The sequence below is a fragment of the Mus caroli genome, unplaced genomic scaffold (genome assembly GCF_978045245.1).
Source record: "Mus caroli unplaced genomic scaffold, Mus_caroli_1 scaffold_1, whole genome shotgun sequence".
In the NCBI taxonomy this organism is placed as follows: Eukaryota; Metazoa; Chordata; class Mammalia; order Rodentia; family Muridae; genus Mus; species Mus caroli.
In genome coordinates, this window is record NW_028227256.1 from 61640683 (window position 1) to 61659092 (window position 18410).

Consider the following 18410-nt stretch of genomic DNA (forward strand, 5'->3'; position numbering starts at 1 on the left):
TGGTGACCTTGACAATGAACACTTCTGGGTGGTATGTCTGAAGCAAGGTTATCTTTCAGTGCAAACTCTTCTACCTCTTGCTCTGTAGATTCTAGAGTCTTTGGATTCTTGTTCCTTTCCCCAGACAGAAGACCTGGTCTGAGTGAAAGCAGACTGGGGGATGTTACCCTGCCTCTGCCAGAAGCTTTTCTGGAATCTCCATGCTCCATCTCCCACTGGGGCAGGCGTTTTCTCTAACCCAATCTAGAACAGTTTGGTAAAAATCCTCTTGGTCAGGTCTGTGAATACCACGTGTGAAAGAGGCTACAGCATCCTTTGTTCACAATCCCCTTCAGATTTGCATTTCCTATGTGTAGGGGACATTGCCTGGACAATTTCCAGAGTGTTCCACTTTCAATTTCTGGCTAAGTAAGAACATATCCTTTTGGGGACTGATGATGGCCATGGAACCAGCAAGTAACACGGAAAGGTTCAGGATGCTTCTATAAACAGGATGGAGGGTATAAACCAGCCATCATCAGTGAGGGCAACTTCTGCAGCACCTCTGGTATCAGGACCAGGAACTCCTCCCCACACTGTCCTCAAAGCTTCTTGGCAACAGTTGAAGCTGAACACCTTGCACTTCTCACGTATGTGTAGACACACCATCTCGAGTAGACATGCCATCTCTTGCAGACATGCCGCTCTCTAGCCATCCACCCACTGCTGACTATTCTTTTAGGTAGATTAGAATCCTGATCTCCCTACTCTAGGATGGTCCCTGCATTTCGCCTAGCTTCAGTCAATGTAGAACAGTTGACTCTTCTACATCAGTGGATGGAAAAATGAAAAAGGGATGGGAAGGTATCGGGGAGTAAATTTCAAGTCTGGTTTCTAAGATGCAGATTTTGTTTTTTAAGGACGGTGGGGAGCAGATAAGTCCTCTAGCTTGTTTGTTTTCCCAAATGAGTCTGGCTTGATCCCAAGAGTGGAAAAGGGGAAGGAAGCATATTTAATGAACTCAAAGGAAACTGGTGGTGTGGTGGCACAGCCTGTATTCCCAGTACTCGGAAGATAGAGGCAGGAGAATCAGAAATTCAAGGTCATGCTCAGCTGTACGGTAAGTTTGATACCAGCCTGGACTACACAGACCTTGTTTCCAACAATAACAGCAGCAGCAGCAGCAGCAGCAGCAACAACAACAACGAGTGCACTTGAAATTAAGATACAAAGGAGTGAAATAGTCACAAATTATATATTGGCTACTTCAAAATTATAAGAAAAACAAAGCAATCTACCCTCCTCTCTCTCTCTCCATAACTAGCCTTGTTTGGTAATTCTGATTGGGGAGCCTTTCTAGAAATTGGGGGACTTGATAGGCAGGTAAGAGACTGAGTAGAGTGGTTGGGTATGACCGACCAGCTTTACTCTGGGAGCCTTTGTCAGATTGTTCCTTATACCTTGAGTTCTCATAATCAGGGTGCATATCCGATTATTTGAGGAGTGGGTTAAGAGGAAGGGCAGGACTTTGTAAGGATAGCGTTTAGACCTTTGCTCTCTGAGCCTTGCGCTCACTTCTTCCGGGCTATCAGATTTCTGTCACCAAAAGTTCTCCTGGACACAGAGGCTTGGCTAACAGTGAAAGCCCACGACCTGTGAGCTCTGGGTGGGATGCCTGGGCCTCTAGGAGCATCCTCTGGGCTGCAAAAAGGGCCAGGCTGCTCAAAAGGTACTTGAAATAAAACTGACTGGAAAATGCATCCATATGGCACATTCTTACAGGAAAAAAAAAAAAAAACCCACCCCTATAATTATTTTCAAGCTTTAGAGAATAAAATCCAATTTACCTGCCAAAGAGAAAGACCAATTTACCCCCACCCCCAGACTGGGGCAATGTGGTTTGAAGGCCACTTCCCTACCCCAGGTCGACTTCTGTGTTCCCATCCCCTTTATTGGTAAGGACAGGGTGGAGGGGGTAGGGGGGAGCTGGAAAAACCCTCTAAAGACACCCAGTGTTCAAGCACAATCCACCACTAATTACTGTTAAGCCCGAGCCCTTTTTGTGTTCTGAGAGGAACTTCTGCATGTAGCAACCTCTTGAGGCTTTTCAGGAGTTAGGCCTAATTTCTGAATGGCGAACTGCTTCTTTCCTCTTTCCTCTTTCACCTTTTGGAGTTTGCTCACCATCACGTTTCCTTCAACATCTTTGCCTTTCTCTCCTTCCACACGCTTTGGTTTATTTTCATGTACCCCCCTTTTTGCTTTTCTGATAGCATTTATTTTTCTTGTGGAGTTGTGTTTTAAGTCTCTAAATGAAACTTGACTGCCCCCACGGCCGGTTGGAGAAGCATAAAGGCGCCCCATTCCACTGGCTACAGTAACGCATTGTGTGTTCTAACAATGCACTAATTGGCGGTGACAATTGTGTAGTTGGGAAGGAAGAAGGGGGCCCCCGCTCCTTTCCAATCAGGGAGTTGTAGAAATAAAAGGAGAGGAGGAGGTTGCGGGGGAGGAGGGGAGGCCAGGGTTCCTAGGGGAGATGCGAATGGCGGAGCTGGGACATGGTTTGAGCTGGACTTTCTAAATTAATAATCAAAACCAAGGAGAAAGGACTTATGAAAGGGTTGGAGAAAGCTTCGCAGCAGTCGGCTTCTTCTGCTTTGCAGTGAGGTGGGAGCGGGCAAGAGGGAGACACAAGAGACTGCCACCTTCAGCTCTGACACAGGGGACCTTATTGTCAAGCTTGTCCAAGCTCTCAGGTCTCAGGCCAGCCCATGGGCACTGAGGCCCCTATTTCAGCCACATTTGTAAGGGGGCAGGCAGCCAGAAAGGGGAGAAATTTAGCCATTTCCTTAGGGCAGAGGTTCTCAACCTTCCTAATGCTGCAACTCGTTAATACAGTTCTGCATGTTATGGTGACACCGGCCATAACATTATTTTCATTGCTACATCATAACTGTGATTTTGCTACTGTTATGAATCATAATGTAAATACTGTTTTCTGATGGTCTTAGGCGACCCCTGTGAAAGGGTCATTATACCCCAAAGAGGTTGGACCTTCAGGCTGAGAACCGCTGCCTTAGAGCGTCTGACTCCGGGAAGCACAGGAGTATGGAAGGTGCTGCTGGCCTCTAGAATGTTCTTAAAGAGAAATTGGGTAGGCTAGGCATCATGGTGCACACCTTTAGACCCAGCACTCAGGAGGTAGAGGCAGGTGGCTGAGTTTGAGGCCAGCCTGGTCTACATAGTGAATTCCAGGATAGCCAGGGCTACTCAGAGAGACCCTGTCTCAAACAGCAACAACAACAAAGAGGGATTGGCAGAATGTTAAATGAGGACACGTGACAGGCCAGTGAATTTGTGGGGATTCAAGAAGGACACCTAGCTGTTTCCTGTGAGGCTCTGCCAGTGCCTGGCAAATACAAAGGTGGATGCTCACCATCATCCATTGGACGGAGCACAAGGAAGGAACTAGAGAAATACCCAGGGAGCTGAAGGGTTTTGAAGCCCCATAGGAGGAACATCAATATGAACTAACCAGTACCCCCAGAGCTCTTTGGAACTATACCACCAATCAAAGAAAACACATGGTGGAACTTGTGGCTCTAGCTATATATGTAGCACAGGATGGCCTAGTGGGTCATCAATGGGAGGAGAGGCCCTTGGTCCTGTGAAGGCTCTAGGCCCTAGTATAGGGGAATGCCAGGACCAGGAAGTGGGAGTGAGTGGGTTGGGGAGCAGGGGGTGGGGAGGGGATTTTCAGAGGGAAAACTAGGAAAGGTGATAACATTTGAAATGTAAATAAAGAAAATAGCTACAAAAAAGAAAAGAAAGAAAGAAAGGAAGGAAGGAAGGAAGGAAGGAAGGAAGGAAGGAAGAAAGAAAGAAAGAAAGAAAGAAAGAAAGAAAGAAAGAAAGAAAGAAAGAAAGAAAGAAAGAAAGAAAGAAACCAGTGTGGTCCCAGTGAGAAATAACTCTGGGCTCACCTCTTGAGAGGCTCTCCCTGTGCTATGTGCTGTGTCTGCCTTACTTCCCACAAGATCAACCCCCCGCCCCCCCCCCCCCCCCACCGCAGGCCAAGCTGGGGCTTAGGTCCCATCCTGAAAAGAGGAATCCTTGAGGAACAGGAGTTGGGAATGGTTATAGAGTGGGAGTGGGGGGTGAGGCTACAGCTTTCTACTCTACATGGGTCAGAAATGCTCTTTTATTTTGCTTCCCTTTTCTGCTCGTTTGTGTGCATATGTGTGGTGTGTGCATGTGTGTGCACAGGTGTGGTTACCCATGCATGTGCACTGAGGCCTGAGGAGGCTCCCCATCCATCTTACTTCACACATATAGCGAGTTTTTGCCTTCTCATGCAAGCATCCACTGGGCCCTCCTGGGAAGAGGTTCCTGGCTGGAGAAAACACTCTTTCCTGCTTTCTCTCTGCAGCCCTTGCACAGCTGCTGCACCTTTCCGGTGTGTCAGGCCAGGGCTACATGCCTTGGTTGGAGTCATCTTAACCTAAACCCCAGGACAGCTCCTAACTCCCACTATGCCCATAGAAGAGGTCACCTGGGGAAGATGAGGCTTCCTGGCCACCCTGAGGTTAAGGAACTTGCCAAAGTCACCCAGCATGAAAGTGCAGAAACCAACATAAGAGCTGGACTCTGAGCTCGTCTTTCAGCTCCCAAAGGATGCTGCCCACACAGCCAGGGCACAGACAGCATTGCCTGCTGTGGTCTGTTTTGTACTGTAATGGATGGACGGGCTATATGTTTGCATTGTCAGATCCTTAGCATCTAACAGAATACAGGGCATACAGGAAGTTGGGTATACAGGAGTTGGGTGCTTGAGTCACGGGAAGTGGGAAGGAATGCCCAGCTAGCAGGCTTCCTCCTGATTCTACTTTTGCTTCATGTAGGCCCTCAGCCTATGGGATGGTGCCACAGTACATCTCCCTTAGGTCACTAGTCTCTGGAAACCCCATCAGAGACACGTCCAGAAGTATCCTTTACTAATCTTATAGCCATTTCCCAATCCAATCAAAGTGACAACTAAAACGCACCACCACAGTGGGGCTCAGAGTCATTCTGTGTCACAGTCAGGCTGATGGTTGGATGGATGGGCGCCAGCACACAGATCCCATAGCCCTGGGCTCGCACTTGCAGTATCAAAGAGTATGTCCACACGAGGCTTGGGAATGGGCTTTCTAACCATTCCCAGCTGACTCAGTCTGCTGGTCCAGCGACCTCTGAGAGTGACCACTGCTCAGGCTTCACATCCCAGCAAGAAATTCCAACCCTTCTTTTACCTCTGTCTTTTTGTGACCTGAGATAAGGAGTTTTATTAAAAGCAAATTAAAGTGAAAACATTTTGACCATAATGGTAGATAATCATAGGCTCCTGTCCATTTTAAAGACTAACCTTAATCAAACCACCATTTCTATCTGATGAGGAAAATCAGTTGTGCGTCTAGCCACATGGCAAGCAATGTCATATTCTTAAAACCATCTCAGCCTCTGATACTGATGAATACCTTCCTGCACAGATTTTTTGTGTTCTTTAAGCTTCCTTTAATATTTCTAACACTTAGGGACTAGGATGCCCAGTCCTGGGATGCTGGAGTGCTATCATAGTGTGCCCAAAAGCCTGGGTTCATTTCCCAGCACTGAATAAGGCAGGCATGATGGCTCACGCTTGTAATCCCAGACTTGGGAGGATCAGACGTGGTTGGAGGCCATCCTTGGAGACATAGGAAGTTTAAGGTCAGTGTGAGTTATATGAGAATCTGTGTATTTTAAGATAAAATCCTCGTCCAGAAGGAGAACTGAAGGAAGAACATTTGTAGCCCATGTCTTGGTTGGAAATAGCATACAGAAGACTTTGGCCATGAGGACTAGGGTGTTGGCTCTTGTGCCAGTACCTTAGGTGTAACAGCCAGAAGCTTTTGAGCCCTGAGTTCTTCGTCCTGCTGGGCTCTGTAGGATCCCATCCCAACTCCTGGGCAGACTGTGTCAATGAGTTCAGGTATTTTACCACAGGGTCAGTTCTACAGGCTGCTAAGAGCCTGCTTCTCGAGCAAAGCATGTTTCTTCCTGCCCTGATTTCGTCTTCTGAGAACCCAGTGAGAATGGGGCCCTGGCAAGGCTCACACTGTAGTGGCTATTGGATGTGTGGGCCCAGTGAAACCACAAAGGCACAAAAAACAGAGGGAAGGAGAAGGAAGAAGCATGGGAATGCTGAGGGCCAGAGATGCGCTCTCCATAACTTAAAGGGAGAAGCCATTTGCAGCATGGTTGATAGAAACAAAGGAAGAAAAAGAAACCAGTGTGTTCCCAGTGAGAATCAACTGTAACTCTGGGCTCACCTCTTGAGAGGCTCTCCCTGTGCTGTGTGCTGTGTCTGCCTCACTTTCCACAAGATCAACCCCCTGCCCCCCGCAGGCCAAGCTGGGGCCTAGGTCCCATCCTGAAAAGAGGGATCCTTGAGGAACAGTCAGGAGTTGGGAATGGTTATAGAGTAGGAATGGGGGTGAGGCTACAGCTTTCTGCTCGACATGGGTCAGAAATGCTCTTTTATTTTGCTTCCTTTTTCTGTTTGTTTGTGTGCATGTGTGTGGTGTGTGCATGTGTGTGCACAGGTGTGGTTACTCATGCATGTGCACTGAGGCCTGAGGAGGGTATCTGGGTGTTTTTCTCTGTCCCTTTCTTCCTTACTCCCTGAGGCAAGGTCTCTTCCTGAACTCAGAGCTTGCTAGGATTTTTGTTTTCGTTTAATTATGTTTTCTGCTAGGATGGTGGCTGGCAAGTCTCAGTGAGTTTCTCATCTCTGCTTCTCTCTAGCACTGGGATGACAGGAGTACAAGGCCCGGCCTGGATTTTTAACTGGGTGTTGGGATCTGAACTCAGGTCCTCGTGGTTATACGACAAGTGTTCTTACCTATTAAGTCATCTCTCTAGCCCCAACTTTTTCTTGTTTAAAAGACATTTTTAAAAATTTGATTTGATAAGCATGTTTGATTGATAATAACCAGGAATTAACATTAAGTTTGTTAACTGTGAGATAACACTGAAGCTACCTATGTGACAGTGACATATTTCTTTGATGTATTTAAGGCACTCAGGGATAAAATGCCGCGTCTAGGATTCCCTCTGGAATATTTGATCGTTTTAAAGGGAGGGAAGAGCTGCACGCTAGTTCAGTTGTGGCGCTTTTGCCTGGTATGAGTGGGTACCCAGGACTTATCCCCAGCACTGGGAAGTTTTAAAAACAATCGAAAATCACCACTTAACACACACTTGATGACTAGTGTGTGACCTAATTGAGGAAGAAGTGTGATGGTGATTTGGGAAGGGCTCTTTTCCAAGGCTTTCTCCCTGTTTCCAGCAGTATGCTGATACAAGTTCACTGGTGGTACTGGGCACTGTCTTCCAGAGCCATGTCTCGCTCTTCTTTTCTTGTGGTCTCCAATGTTCTGGCATAGGAGTTGCTTCTGAGATGTCTAAAGCCAGGCATCTCTGCTGGGCACTACCATCAGCACTTCCTAGGTGCTTCGCTCATGGGCAGCAGTGAGAAAGCCATTTGGGGAGGTCGACCCAGTTTAGAATTCAAATTTACTCTCTGCCTCTGCAATTAAATTTATTTCCTCTTCAAAAGACTTGAGTTTCAGAGCACAATGCCTCTAGCCAGGCCTGTGTGTGTGTGGAGCGATCCTAATGGAGAGAAATTCTGGTTTATTTTCATAACAGCATGTACCTTGTGATATCCTCAGAGCCTGGCATTATTAAGAATGTGTTACCACAATGCAGCACAAATCTAAGGCAATTTGGATGTCCTTGGGCCCAGAATTAATATGTGCTTTGTATGTCTTATAATTTGGGAGGCAATTTTCCATAACACACCGAGAGATGTTCCTTTATACCTTCAAGATAATTTAGCTCAATGTTCATTTGGAAAAATTACTGTGCTAATAGCTCTTCAGCCTCGGAACAACAGACCATATTGGGACAAAGGCTGGAGGAATTTTCCCCAGACCAACACAACAGCTGCCTGGGGGTTGCATGGCAGAATCTGAAATAGTGTCTGAACTCATGAACTCTGGCTGATTTTGTTTAAAAGCAATAGCTCTTAATGGAGAGATACAGAGTAAAGGTGGGGGAATAATGAATTTCCCTATTGCCCAGGTAAAGCAGATGTCACTGCACATAGTCAGAACTCCTATATGCTCAAGTGTGAGAAGCATTTGGTTGCCTGGCTGGATCTTTTTGTCGGACTATGAGGGAATATATACAATCGAGGGGGAAATGAGCTCTGTTTTTCTGTTGTGTTTTGTCTAATGCTTCCTGAGTATTACATACCAGATACTGGAGTTGTCCTAGAAGGAGTCCCCTATCTTTATCAGAATTTAATGCAATGATGAAAAGAAATGTAAACCTTTTTATTTTCATGATAAAGAATATAGTTTCTAGCTGGGTGTGGTGGCGCACGCCTTTAATCCCAGCACTTTGGGAGGCAGAGGCAGGTGGATTTCTGAGTTCGAGGACAGTCTGGTCTACTGAGTGAGTTCCAGGACAGCCAGGGCTACACAGAGAAACCCTGTCTCGAAAAACAAAACAAAACAACAACAACAAAAAGAATATAGTTTCTAATGATGCTGCTTTGAGAGGCCACAGGAGAGGACTGGAAGGGCCAAGTTTATTCTTGCTTGTGTTCTTACCCTTGCCCCTTGCTTCCCAGGGAGTTGGAGACAAGAGTGGGTTGCTGTTGGTATTCCCTGAGTGTGCCAAGATCACATCTTGGGTGAGATACTCTGGACTCTTCTATCAGGAGAAAACTCTGGATGTTCCAGCAATGTGGTCTGTCTGAGCTCACACTGTGGAGAGATGGTTACCGCTCCTTCACATTCTCTATGCATCTTTAGTTGGCCATTGAAAATCCCCCAGGGGTCTGGAGTGGAATGACTTGGTCTTTTGAAATCCCAGTTCTCCCATAGAATCACAGAAGTGGAATCTGAACCCAGGTTAAGATCCATATTTCTTGAACCATACCATTCTGGGAAAACCAAAAACACCTCCCCCTCCAAACACCAGATGATTCTCCATCTTAAACAAGATTGTTTACACGGACGACGTTTAAGCTCAGGACTGAACTAGGAATCGACGCTCACGTGTGTGCACCTCGGTGAGTGCACACTGAGAAAGAGAATAAGATGTTCTCTTTGTGGCTACCGCAGCCCCTGCAGCCATGAGAGAGCTATTCCTGACCTCTACAGAGGACATATACGAGGCAGTTAGGTAGAATCTAACCACAGCCTGGAAGGAAATAATGGAAACAATGGGGGTGTAAAGGTTAGCTCTTATGAAAATCGAGGCTGGTAAGCAGTGCGTTCCAAAGTTTTGTCTGCTGGAAAGTAACAAAGTCCTGCAGCCCACACTCCCTCTGTAGACCACCCCTATACTAAGCTAATGTTTATTTCAAGGTAACTTCTTCACCTAGACTAGTCTCCTTTCCCTCCTCATATTGGGGATTGAACACAGGGCCTCGCACATATGGGTGAGCAATGCGTTTCCACTGAGCTGGGTCCCTAGCCCCTTATTTAAAAATTTGAGACAGAATCACATTAAGTTGCCCCACCTGGCCTTGAACTCACACAGATCTTGAATCTGGAATCCTCCTACCTCAGTCTCCTAAGTAGCTGGGATCACAGGCCGCTGTTACTTTCAGACCACATCAATTCTACTCAAGGGGCCTTTCTTTACCTTTTGTGGTACTGGGGATCAAATCCAGGGCTTTATCCATGTATTCCCTCACTGGGGTTACATCCCTAGCTCACAATCACACAGCCTTAAAATACTACCATTCCTCAGGCCCCATCCAGAGAGATTTTGACATAATTGTCTGTGACAGGACTTGACCTTCTGTTCTTATTTGTGTTTTAATGTGGGAAGCACTGACTGAAGCCATATGTTGAGCCAGTGTCAAAGGAGAACCGAATCATGCCCTTAGAGTGTGGAGGAGATGGCCAAGATGTCAGTTTTTCTCCTAGCCTCTGATAGCATCGGCACCTTCCCTCTGAAAGTGCCCAAGCAGTTCCCTGGCTGTTCCCCAGACGTCGTATACTCCAACTGTGACCTGCTGAATGTGGGCTCTGGCTTCATTATGTGTCTAGTTTTCCACGGTGAAACATTAACTTGTCTCCTTCTGTTATGCATCATAGCAGCTTTGGTGTGAGGATGAAGTCCAGCTAGTCCTGGGGCAGAGTGTGGGCTGGGCTGGTTTCCTGTGTGGACAGGCAGGGCAGGGCCTAGTTTGGGTGTGTCTAGGGAGTAAGGCTCAGGGTTCACCCTTGGCAAATGTTTAGCCAGAAATGCCTTTGCTAGTCTCTTTTCAATGTCCTTCTTTGGGAAAGTGAGTGGCGATGGCGCTTTGGCAAGGCTCCAAGAAGACAGTTGTCATACCCTTGGGCCTTTCTGGCCGAGGGGCAAGGGCCAGCCCAGGCAGAAGGCAGGTGCCTATTTTTAATAAATTCTCAGCTTTCTGAGGCTGCTCTACACCTGCTCCTTATTTTCTTTCTTATTCCGTGTCAGACTCTGTAGTCCTGGCTGTTGTAGAACTGGTTACATAGTCCAGGCTGGCCTTGAACTCACAGGAATCATTTGCCTGATGCCTGAGTGCTGGGATTAAAGGTTTGTACCACCATGGCCACATCTTTCTTTTCTTTTCCCAGAGTATGGCCCTCTGCCATAGCCTTTTCCTCATGCTGACTGACTGGCACTGCCTCCTATGTGGAGTGAGCCAGGAGAGGGCTGTGAGAATGGCTGGGATTGCTGGGGGAAGACAGGGAGAGGACAGACACTCAGCAGACCACCTCAGACCACCTCAGGGCACTGGTCTCCGAACAGCCTTGATTCAGCAAAGAAAGCCCAGAAGAGACACTGCTTCTTCCACATGTTACACCTTTGTCTTCCTTAGCCTTTCTTGTCAATTTGACACAATCAAGAGTCACTTGGGGTGGGAGTGTCAACTGAGGGGCTACCTACGTCATGTCTAGATTAGGTTGGCCTGTAAACTCTTTCCTCCCTAAGAGGCTTCTACCACAGTGTTTATCACATCAACAGAAAGCAAACTCCAGTGATATTTTCTGTAAACAGAGAAAAGGCTGAGAACACTATAAGGTTATAAATCCAGATGTAAGAGATATTTAAACCACAGCAGGGCTGGAGAGATGGCTCAGCAGCTAAGGATGCTTGTAGCTCTTCCAGAGGCCCTGGGTTTGGATCTCAGCACCCATATGGTAGCTCACAACCATCTATAAAACCAGTTCTAGGGGAATCCAATGCCCTCTGTTGAACTCCTTGGGCAACAAGCATGAGTGTAGTACACAAACACACAGCAAACCTCTCACACACATCAAACAAAAAGGTTTTAATCCCCCTCCTTCTACAAAGGTAAATAGCCCACTCTCAATAGACCTCAAATCTTGATTTTGCCAAGGGCTCACTTCCCCATTTCCTGAAGATTTTTTTTTTAATAAAGCTGATATGAGAGAACGTACTTCCATTGTCATTTATTGAGAAGGAGAGAACTTTATACATTAGGGACAGGTGCACTTAAATTATCTGACAGATAACTGTAAAAAAAAGAGAGAGAGAGAGATGTCCTGTCAACAGCACAACTTCAATTTTATACTATTACAGTTACTAGCTTTAAAAATAATGTAAACAAAAATATGGATAAATTAACCAAAAAAGGCAATCAGATCCAGACAACAGGGACCACATAAACTAGCACATTAGCTATTACGAATAACTAACAGAGAGAAGGAACAGCTCAAAGGCAGATCCTGATTGCTTCTGTACCGCATGAGCAGAAGGAAGGGGAATGACTCGGATCTGATCTAGGAGCCCGAGAATGAGCTATGCAGGACCATCCACATCACACACTCTTGCTCTTCACCTCCTCCCTTTATCATTCCTTGGAGACAGGTAAAAACTGTCTACAGTAAGAGCCAGACAGGTGACCAGAGGCAGAGCTCACTGCAGTGAAGGCCTGATCCCGTGGCTCAGTGGACTGCCCTGGCTGAAAATAGGGACACTGTCATCCACACACATCCCCGAGGTTTCCCATCTTCTACGTGGAACACAGGTGGCAAGTAAAGAGAATCTTTATACAATAAAGGAAAAAAAAAATCCTCCTGTTGATGTCACTTCTGAACCTAGAAAAGACTAAGTTCATAGACTTTGTCATTCATTTCTGGGTAGCTAGTTTTCTTTCTTTCCCCATTGACTGTGGTGGCATGACATTCCCCTGAGTTTGGTTAATGAAAGCAAGCAAACAAAGAGTGGCTGAGAAACATCATAAAATAAGGTCAAAACATTGTATAATTATGCCTATTGTATTTCCTGGTAAAAGTGCCAATGGCACTGAAGAAACTGATGTTTCACTCAGATAATGCATTTGCAATGTGAATCCCTTTCCTTGTGAAGTTAAGGCACCAGGTTAAGCAAAGGTGGACGTGCATCTCGGAATACACAGGCTCCAGGTGGGCTGTGTACTGAAGAGGAGCCAGCAGGGAAGCGTGAAGGGATCCATAGTTGGTTGAAGGGTCCTGCAGGCTTCAAGTGGGTCAGAGACTAGACTAGACTATAAGGCACTCCTACAGGGAGACAAACCGGTGGGAAGGAAGGGCCGTTGGCCAGTTGGTCTCTAGGTGGTTTATTAGTATGAGGCTCAAACCTGGCCCAGGGCTGAGGAAGCAAGCAGGCAAGGCAATCATGGGAGGGGACAGGGCTGGATTACAGCTTCCAAAGCTGGCCAGATGGACCCAACTGTGGAAGAGCTGCCCTAGGTGTCTTGTTCATCTGGCCTGGGAAACAAGTGGCTTCACTAGGGAGCTTTCTAAAATGACAGTAGCCAGCACCTCTTTTCCCTCAGAGCAGAGCCCTAGCAGAACAGCCTGGGTCCCTCTCACTAGTGCCTCCCATCACATCAGAGCCTACACTATGGAGACAGTGCTACATGCCACGGTCACAAGGAACCCATCTTACATAAAACACACTGGCAAATGCTGGAGAGGCTCAGCTACATTTTCCCTTTCACCCAGAGTTTGACAGTGATGTAGATTTTTTTTTGTTTTAGTCCTGCACCCACTAAAACATACCAGAAAAAAAAAATCTCAAGTCAGAGATTTTTGAATCTAAAGGACAGAAGTGCCTACAGAGAGAGACTACTGGGTGCTAGGACTTAACTGTTAAGAAACTGTCCCTGTGACAGAGATCAGCATTGGTTAGGTTAGCTGAGGGGTTTAGTCACGTAGCTTGTAGTGTGCTGGGGTCAGGCGAGTGGGACGGGGCAGGGCAGTGAAGCACGCTCCTAATGCCCACCACCACTTCAGTACCAAGGAATGGATGAGAAGGGCCAGAGGCTCCAGGGAGAAGTGGCCAAGGAAGAAAGGGCTAGCTTCTTTCCCCTTTGTCTCAAATTCCTGACATCTCTACATTATTTCAGAAGATGAAAAGTCATGTAGAAAACTCCCAAAACAATATTGCACACTTCCCTATTTACCATAAGAAAAACCAAATCAAACAAAATAAAATAGTCTGTGTTGGGACCAGGCAGTATTCCAACTAAGGGTCAAAGCCTAGTTTCTAATCTGACTATTTCAGCAAAGCTTGGGAGAAGACCCAGAGCTGATCTGCAGGGTGAGAGGGCAGGGCTCGCCCCTGAACTAGCAGCAGAACGTGTCTCTACTTCCTTGCTGGCAGCGGGCTTTGCTCTTGGTGCTCAGGGTGTATGGCATTACTGTGGTCCTGTATCACTGTGGTCCTGCTCTCATAGGTAGTTTGTGTCTGGAGATCTCTGGGCCACAGATGAAGAATGAACTTGCAGGGCTGGAAGCCAAGCTTCCTGGAGGAGTTGCAGAAAGCAATCTGTCAGTGCTTATGTGCAGTGTGCACACATGACAAGCAGAGACAGGCCAGACCTCACCGAGGGTGTGCTGCAACTCAGCCACAGTGACAGAGTGACACAGACACCTTTGTTTTGGGGCAGCTGAGGGGAATCACAGCACGGGGCTATTTCAGACTGTATTGGAACCTTCGAATCCCAAGGCACTGTAATCACACACTCCGTCCCCCCCGCCCCCTTTTTGGTAGAAGCCTATTATAGAAGAATCAAGAAGCAGTTAACCAGTTAACCTTTCAGCTCATCAAATGTGAAAACTCTCAAAAGATGGCTGTTATTCAGCACATGAAGTCAGGGGGAAGACAGAGAGTTTACATGGTTTTCATATAAGGCTGTGTCCAACTTTGGGAATAGGCAGCCCTGGAAAGAACTCCTCTCCCATCAGAGCTGACTGCCTTTGGAGCACCCTGCAGCCTTCCTACTGTGGTGCAAACGCAGGTCTATTTTAGGAACTGGCTTCTTAACGGTGGGGTTGGGTGCCAACACTTCCCCCGGGCTGGATGGTGTCACACATGAGTTTCTGGCACTAGCAGGAGGGAATTCTTGTGCTACACCAGGGAATGGCTGTTTAGTGAAAAGCCGTTCCCTGGGCTTTGCTAGCAGCTCCAGGAGATTAATGGACCGTTTTCCATTATACTTTACGTGTACGGTATTTACTGAGATGAAAAAAAAAAAAAAGGAGGTGGAAATGCACAGGCTTGCTTTTGTTTCGATGGTTTCTAAGCAGTGGAACAACTACCTAACACTGCACCAAGTCATTTGTTAGACCTGAAACAGTAAGCGCCTTCATGCACTCTGAGGCATTCTGGGCTGAAAATAGCCATTTTGAATTTTCATGGCAGGCCCAACTCCTGATCTGGCTCCACGGTGTCCTATCAGATTCGGGTGGTGGTGGCAGAGAACGCTGTTGTGAGTCCAGAGCGGGCATGGACCAGAGTGAAAACAGAAGTAGCAGGACACGGTTCCAATTCCAGATCATGAATGACAGCACGCTTATCTTTGCCTTTAAAAAATAAACATGAAGCAATGTCCAGGGAAAGGTCTTAGGAGTGTCCAAGGTCCGCTCACACACAGCAGGGCCCTCTAAGGGGCAGTGGGGACAGACAACTCAGGTGTACTGAACAGGGATCCAGATTTCACCCTCGGCTTTTATTAGGTCTAATCTTGGACACCTGTGAGTTGGGGCAGGACATGGGGCCAATCTGGGGTCGGAGGCTCTGTTCTTCAGGTCTCTGTGCTCAGTGTGCTGGGAATGGCATCTCTGACAGTCAGAATCACAGATACATTAATTTCAGCAAAGGTCAAGAGTAAGCTACGGTGACAGGGACTGGGGGTGGAGAGAGAAGGCACTGTGCCACGGGAGCACATCTGTTTCATAATAAGCAGGTCTAGAATTCTCCAGTGAAAGATCATGTTCTGTTCTCTGAGGCTGGAAAATATAAATACTGTATTTCACGAACGGGAGGAGGAAGAGAGAGACTCAAATCTGTTTGCCTGTTTTGCCAAGTGTTTGAGACTTCCCACCCTTGTCCTTTATGTCCAACATTCCCTACCACTCACTCCAGTGAGGTCAACCTGCCTTCCCAAGAGTTTATAAAAGGTACCGTGAGGTGTCTGGTAAATAGGGCCCTGGCCTTTTACCAAGTTTCATGCCTTGGCTATAGCTTCCGGGTAGCTAGGAAATGAACACACGTGTGGCGTTCAACTGCATGGTCTGGGGCCAAAGGAAATGGTGTGGGCCAAGAGGTGAAATGCTTGCCTCTAACTGCACAAGTCAGCTGAATGTCTCCTACTAGACCGAAGCATCAAGAGCTGGTGCCTGTGGGAGCAACTTGGAGTTGAACCGCTGTGTTCTCCGTGAGCCAGTGTTTCGCCTGATCAGAACAGCAGTGAAAATCCCAAAGGACAGAAGCATGGGCGGCAGTGGGCAACACCAGCTCCAGGTGAAAGACACAAACAAGCACTTCCTGGTGAGTCTATTCTCCTGCCTTGGAAAGAGTTAAGGAAGAAGGAATGCTGGCTGTCAGGGTCTCAGTGCCTTCCTAGCAGCCATCTTGGTCACAGTGACAACTCTGCAGGCTCTTACAAGGGGACCACAGTGGGAGACCACTACCCTCCGAAGAGCGAAGTGATTCACTTCTCACTCCTACCACACTAGTTACTCTTTGTGTTACTGTAAGGTGGCAATTATATATGTATATATCTACTTATTTCAATAATATTAATTCATTAATTCTATTTATGTTTGGTATTTTCTTAATAGTTTAGGTTTGTATTTTTCAAAATGTTACTTCTTAATAACTTTTAATAATTACATACTTTTTACTTTTAAATATTTTTTAAAAATAATTAAAAACAAGTAAAGCCAGGTATGATGGTGCATACCTGTAGTCCCAGCATTTGGAGGATGAGGCAGCAGGGTCACAGGTTAGAGGCCAGCCAGGGATATACAGCAGGACCCTGTCTTAAAATATGCCCCCATCCCAAACAAACCAAACATCCAGAATACAAAAGCAAGAGTAGTTATTCGGGCTGAATAAAGGTCAAAGGTGCTGTGAAGGACAAGGAGAAATAAAACATTCAAATGACAGGTGGGTCCTGCCGATGGAGGCTCTGGGGAAGGAAACATCCGGTCCTCCAAGATGCGTGCAGTAAACTCGACCTAGCAGACTATGCACTGATACGCTTGAGTGCAATCCTGGGACACTTCCTCCTGGGCAGCACCATGAAAAACATGACCAGTGTATGACCAGTGTCCTCCATTCCACGCTTGGAACTGTTCTTAGGGCACCCATGTACACTCTCTGGCAGGCATTGTAGAGTCTGATCATCAGGAAGGTGCTGGGCTTCGTACCAGCCAACAGACAACGACAGGAAGGGACTGGCCACCGAGGTCCTCGCTTTCTGTACTCTCGCTCAGGGATTGAGTTCAAACCCAGGGCATCTCAGCTCCTGATGCTCTCTGTTGAAGGAAGGGGCCTCAAGCTTTCTGCTATGGCTCTGCTTTACTCTTCCCATCTCTTCCAAGGACTCTGGGCCTGGAAGTATCCAGAATCATTCTTGTGTTTTAGGGATGTCCTTGTGAAGCAGATGACAATGGCTCTTACCTCAGTTTCCTCAGCAAAGGCTAAATGTCAGTAGCAATGCAAAGCTTTGCTGTGAGAGGTGTTTCCTCCAATACCTGAGAGCCAGTGTGCATGAAGGAGTCTGAACTACAGAGCAATGTGTGTCAATCACATTTGCTGGGAGCAAGCAGCAAATGTCATGGCCAAGGGTAACTCAGCTATCTGTAGGAGTTCATCCACAAGATCTTTGTGGACTTCTTGGACAATGAGTTATACAAAGCATCATACGTACAGGACGTATAGGTGTATATAATATAAATAAATAACTTATCTATCTACATCTAGCTGAAGAAGGAACAGCCTCATCTGCATGGGCAGCCCCTTGGGTGGTGGTGAGTGCATCTGGGCCTGCAGTCAGGTGTTTTGGTAGGACAGCTCGAACATGGTGCATGCCTCCTCCAGGCTTTCGTCCACGTTCAGCTGCCGCCAGAAGGATTTCTGCTTCTTCTGCAGTTCCCGTCGGACACACCGTGGGCAGGGGACAGACTTTTCTTTGCACTCAGAATGGAAGACAGCTCCACAGCTTTCACATCTGCAAAAGCCAAGCACAGAAGTGATTACAAGACTACAGAGCACAACAGGCTGTGCAGGACATCCCTGTCCTTGGGAGGACGTATAACGAGAGACAGGGGCTGCATCTGTTTTCAAAAGGCTCCATGTTAGATTTCACCAGTGACACAATCTCCCTGTGATTGGAACTGGCCTCATGAGACACTGGCTTGGGTGGAGGGGAGTCAACACTGACCCAGTGACTCTGTTAACAGTGACAACAGGCACATGAGGCTTTGTGTGCCAGTTTCCTCTCCACCAGAGAGAATGGAGTAAAAACTCTAGGGTGAGCAGCCAAGAATGTAACCTAGTGCCTTGGCAGCAAGAACTCTTAGCAGGCATTGGCAGCCCTGCGCTGTATGCCAGGGAGTGTTCTACTTCAGCCCTCCTAACTTACTGCTTTTATGTCTTAGTTCAGGAAGGTCTGATGGACATCTTCATTCTCTGCATGATGTCCTAGGGCTTGTTATGCTGTGTACTTTTTAAAATGAGGAAAATCCTCCCACCTTTAAAGGGCTACCAGTATGACCTAAGTGTGAACAAGGACGAGTCAAAGAGTGGAAAGGAACCATTTTCTCACCAACAGGGCAGCTCTGGTAAGTCATGGAGGGGAGCCATTCCAGGTGGCTGACTAGCTGCTTGTCTGGCCTGCTGGAGTCTGCAGGAGTCTGCCTGCCTGTGCAGCTTGTTTTCACTGTAGAGTCCTTAGCAATGACTAATGAGCCTGGCTGCCCCAGCCCTACTCCTGTGTATGGAGCTCTCTTCCGCCACACAGGAGCTGTGGAAGGGAACTTTCACCTCATCCCATGAGC

General features: G+C 47.0%; 1 protein-coding gene across 2 annotated transcripts in view; it reads right to left on the reverse strand.

Moving 5' to 3' along the window:
* Positions 1-11390: 11390 nt before the first annotated feature.
* Positions 11391-18410, reverse strand: part of Plekhm3 (pleckstrin homology domain containing M3) — a 169282-nt gene continuing 162262 nt past the window's right edge. For both annotated transcript variants that reach the window (XM_021171504.2, XM_029477337.2), the window contains exon 8: positions 11391-17581. In XM_021171504.2, coding sequence (XP_021027163.1) covers positions 17404-17581 — 178 coding nt within the window. In that variant the 3' untranslated portion in view covers positions 11391-17403. The remainder of the gene's footprint in view (positions 17582-18410) is intronic.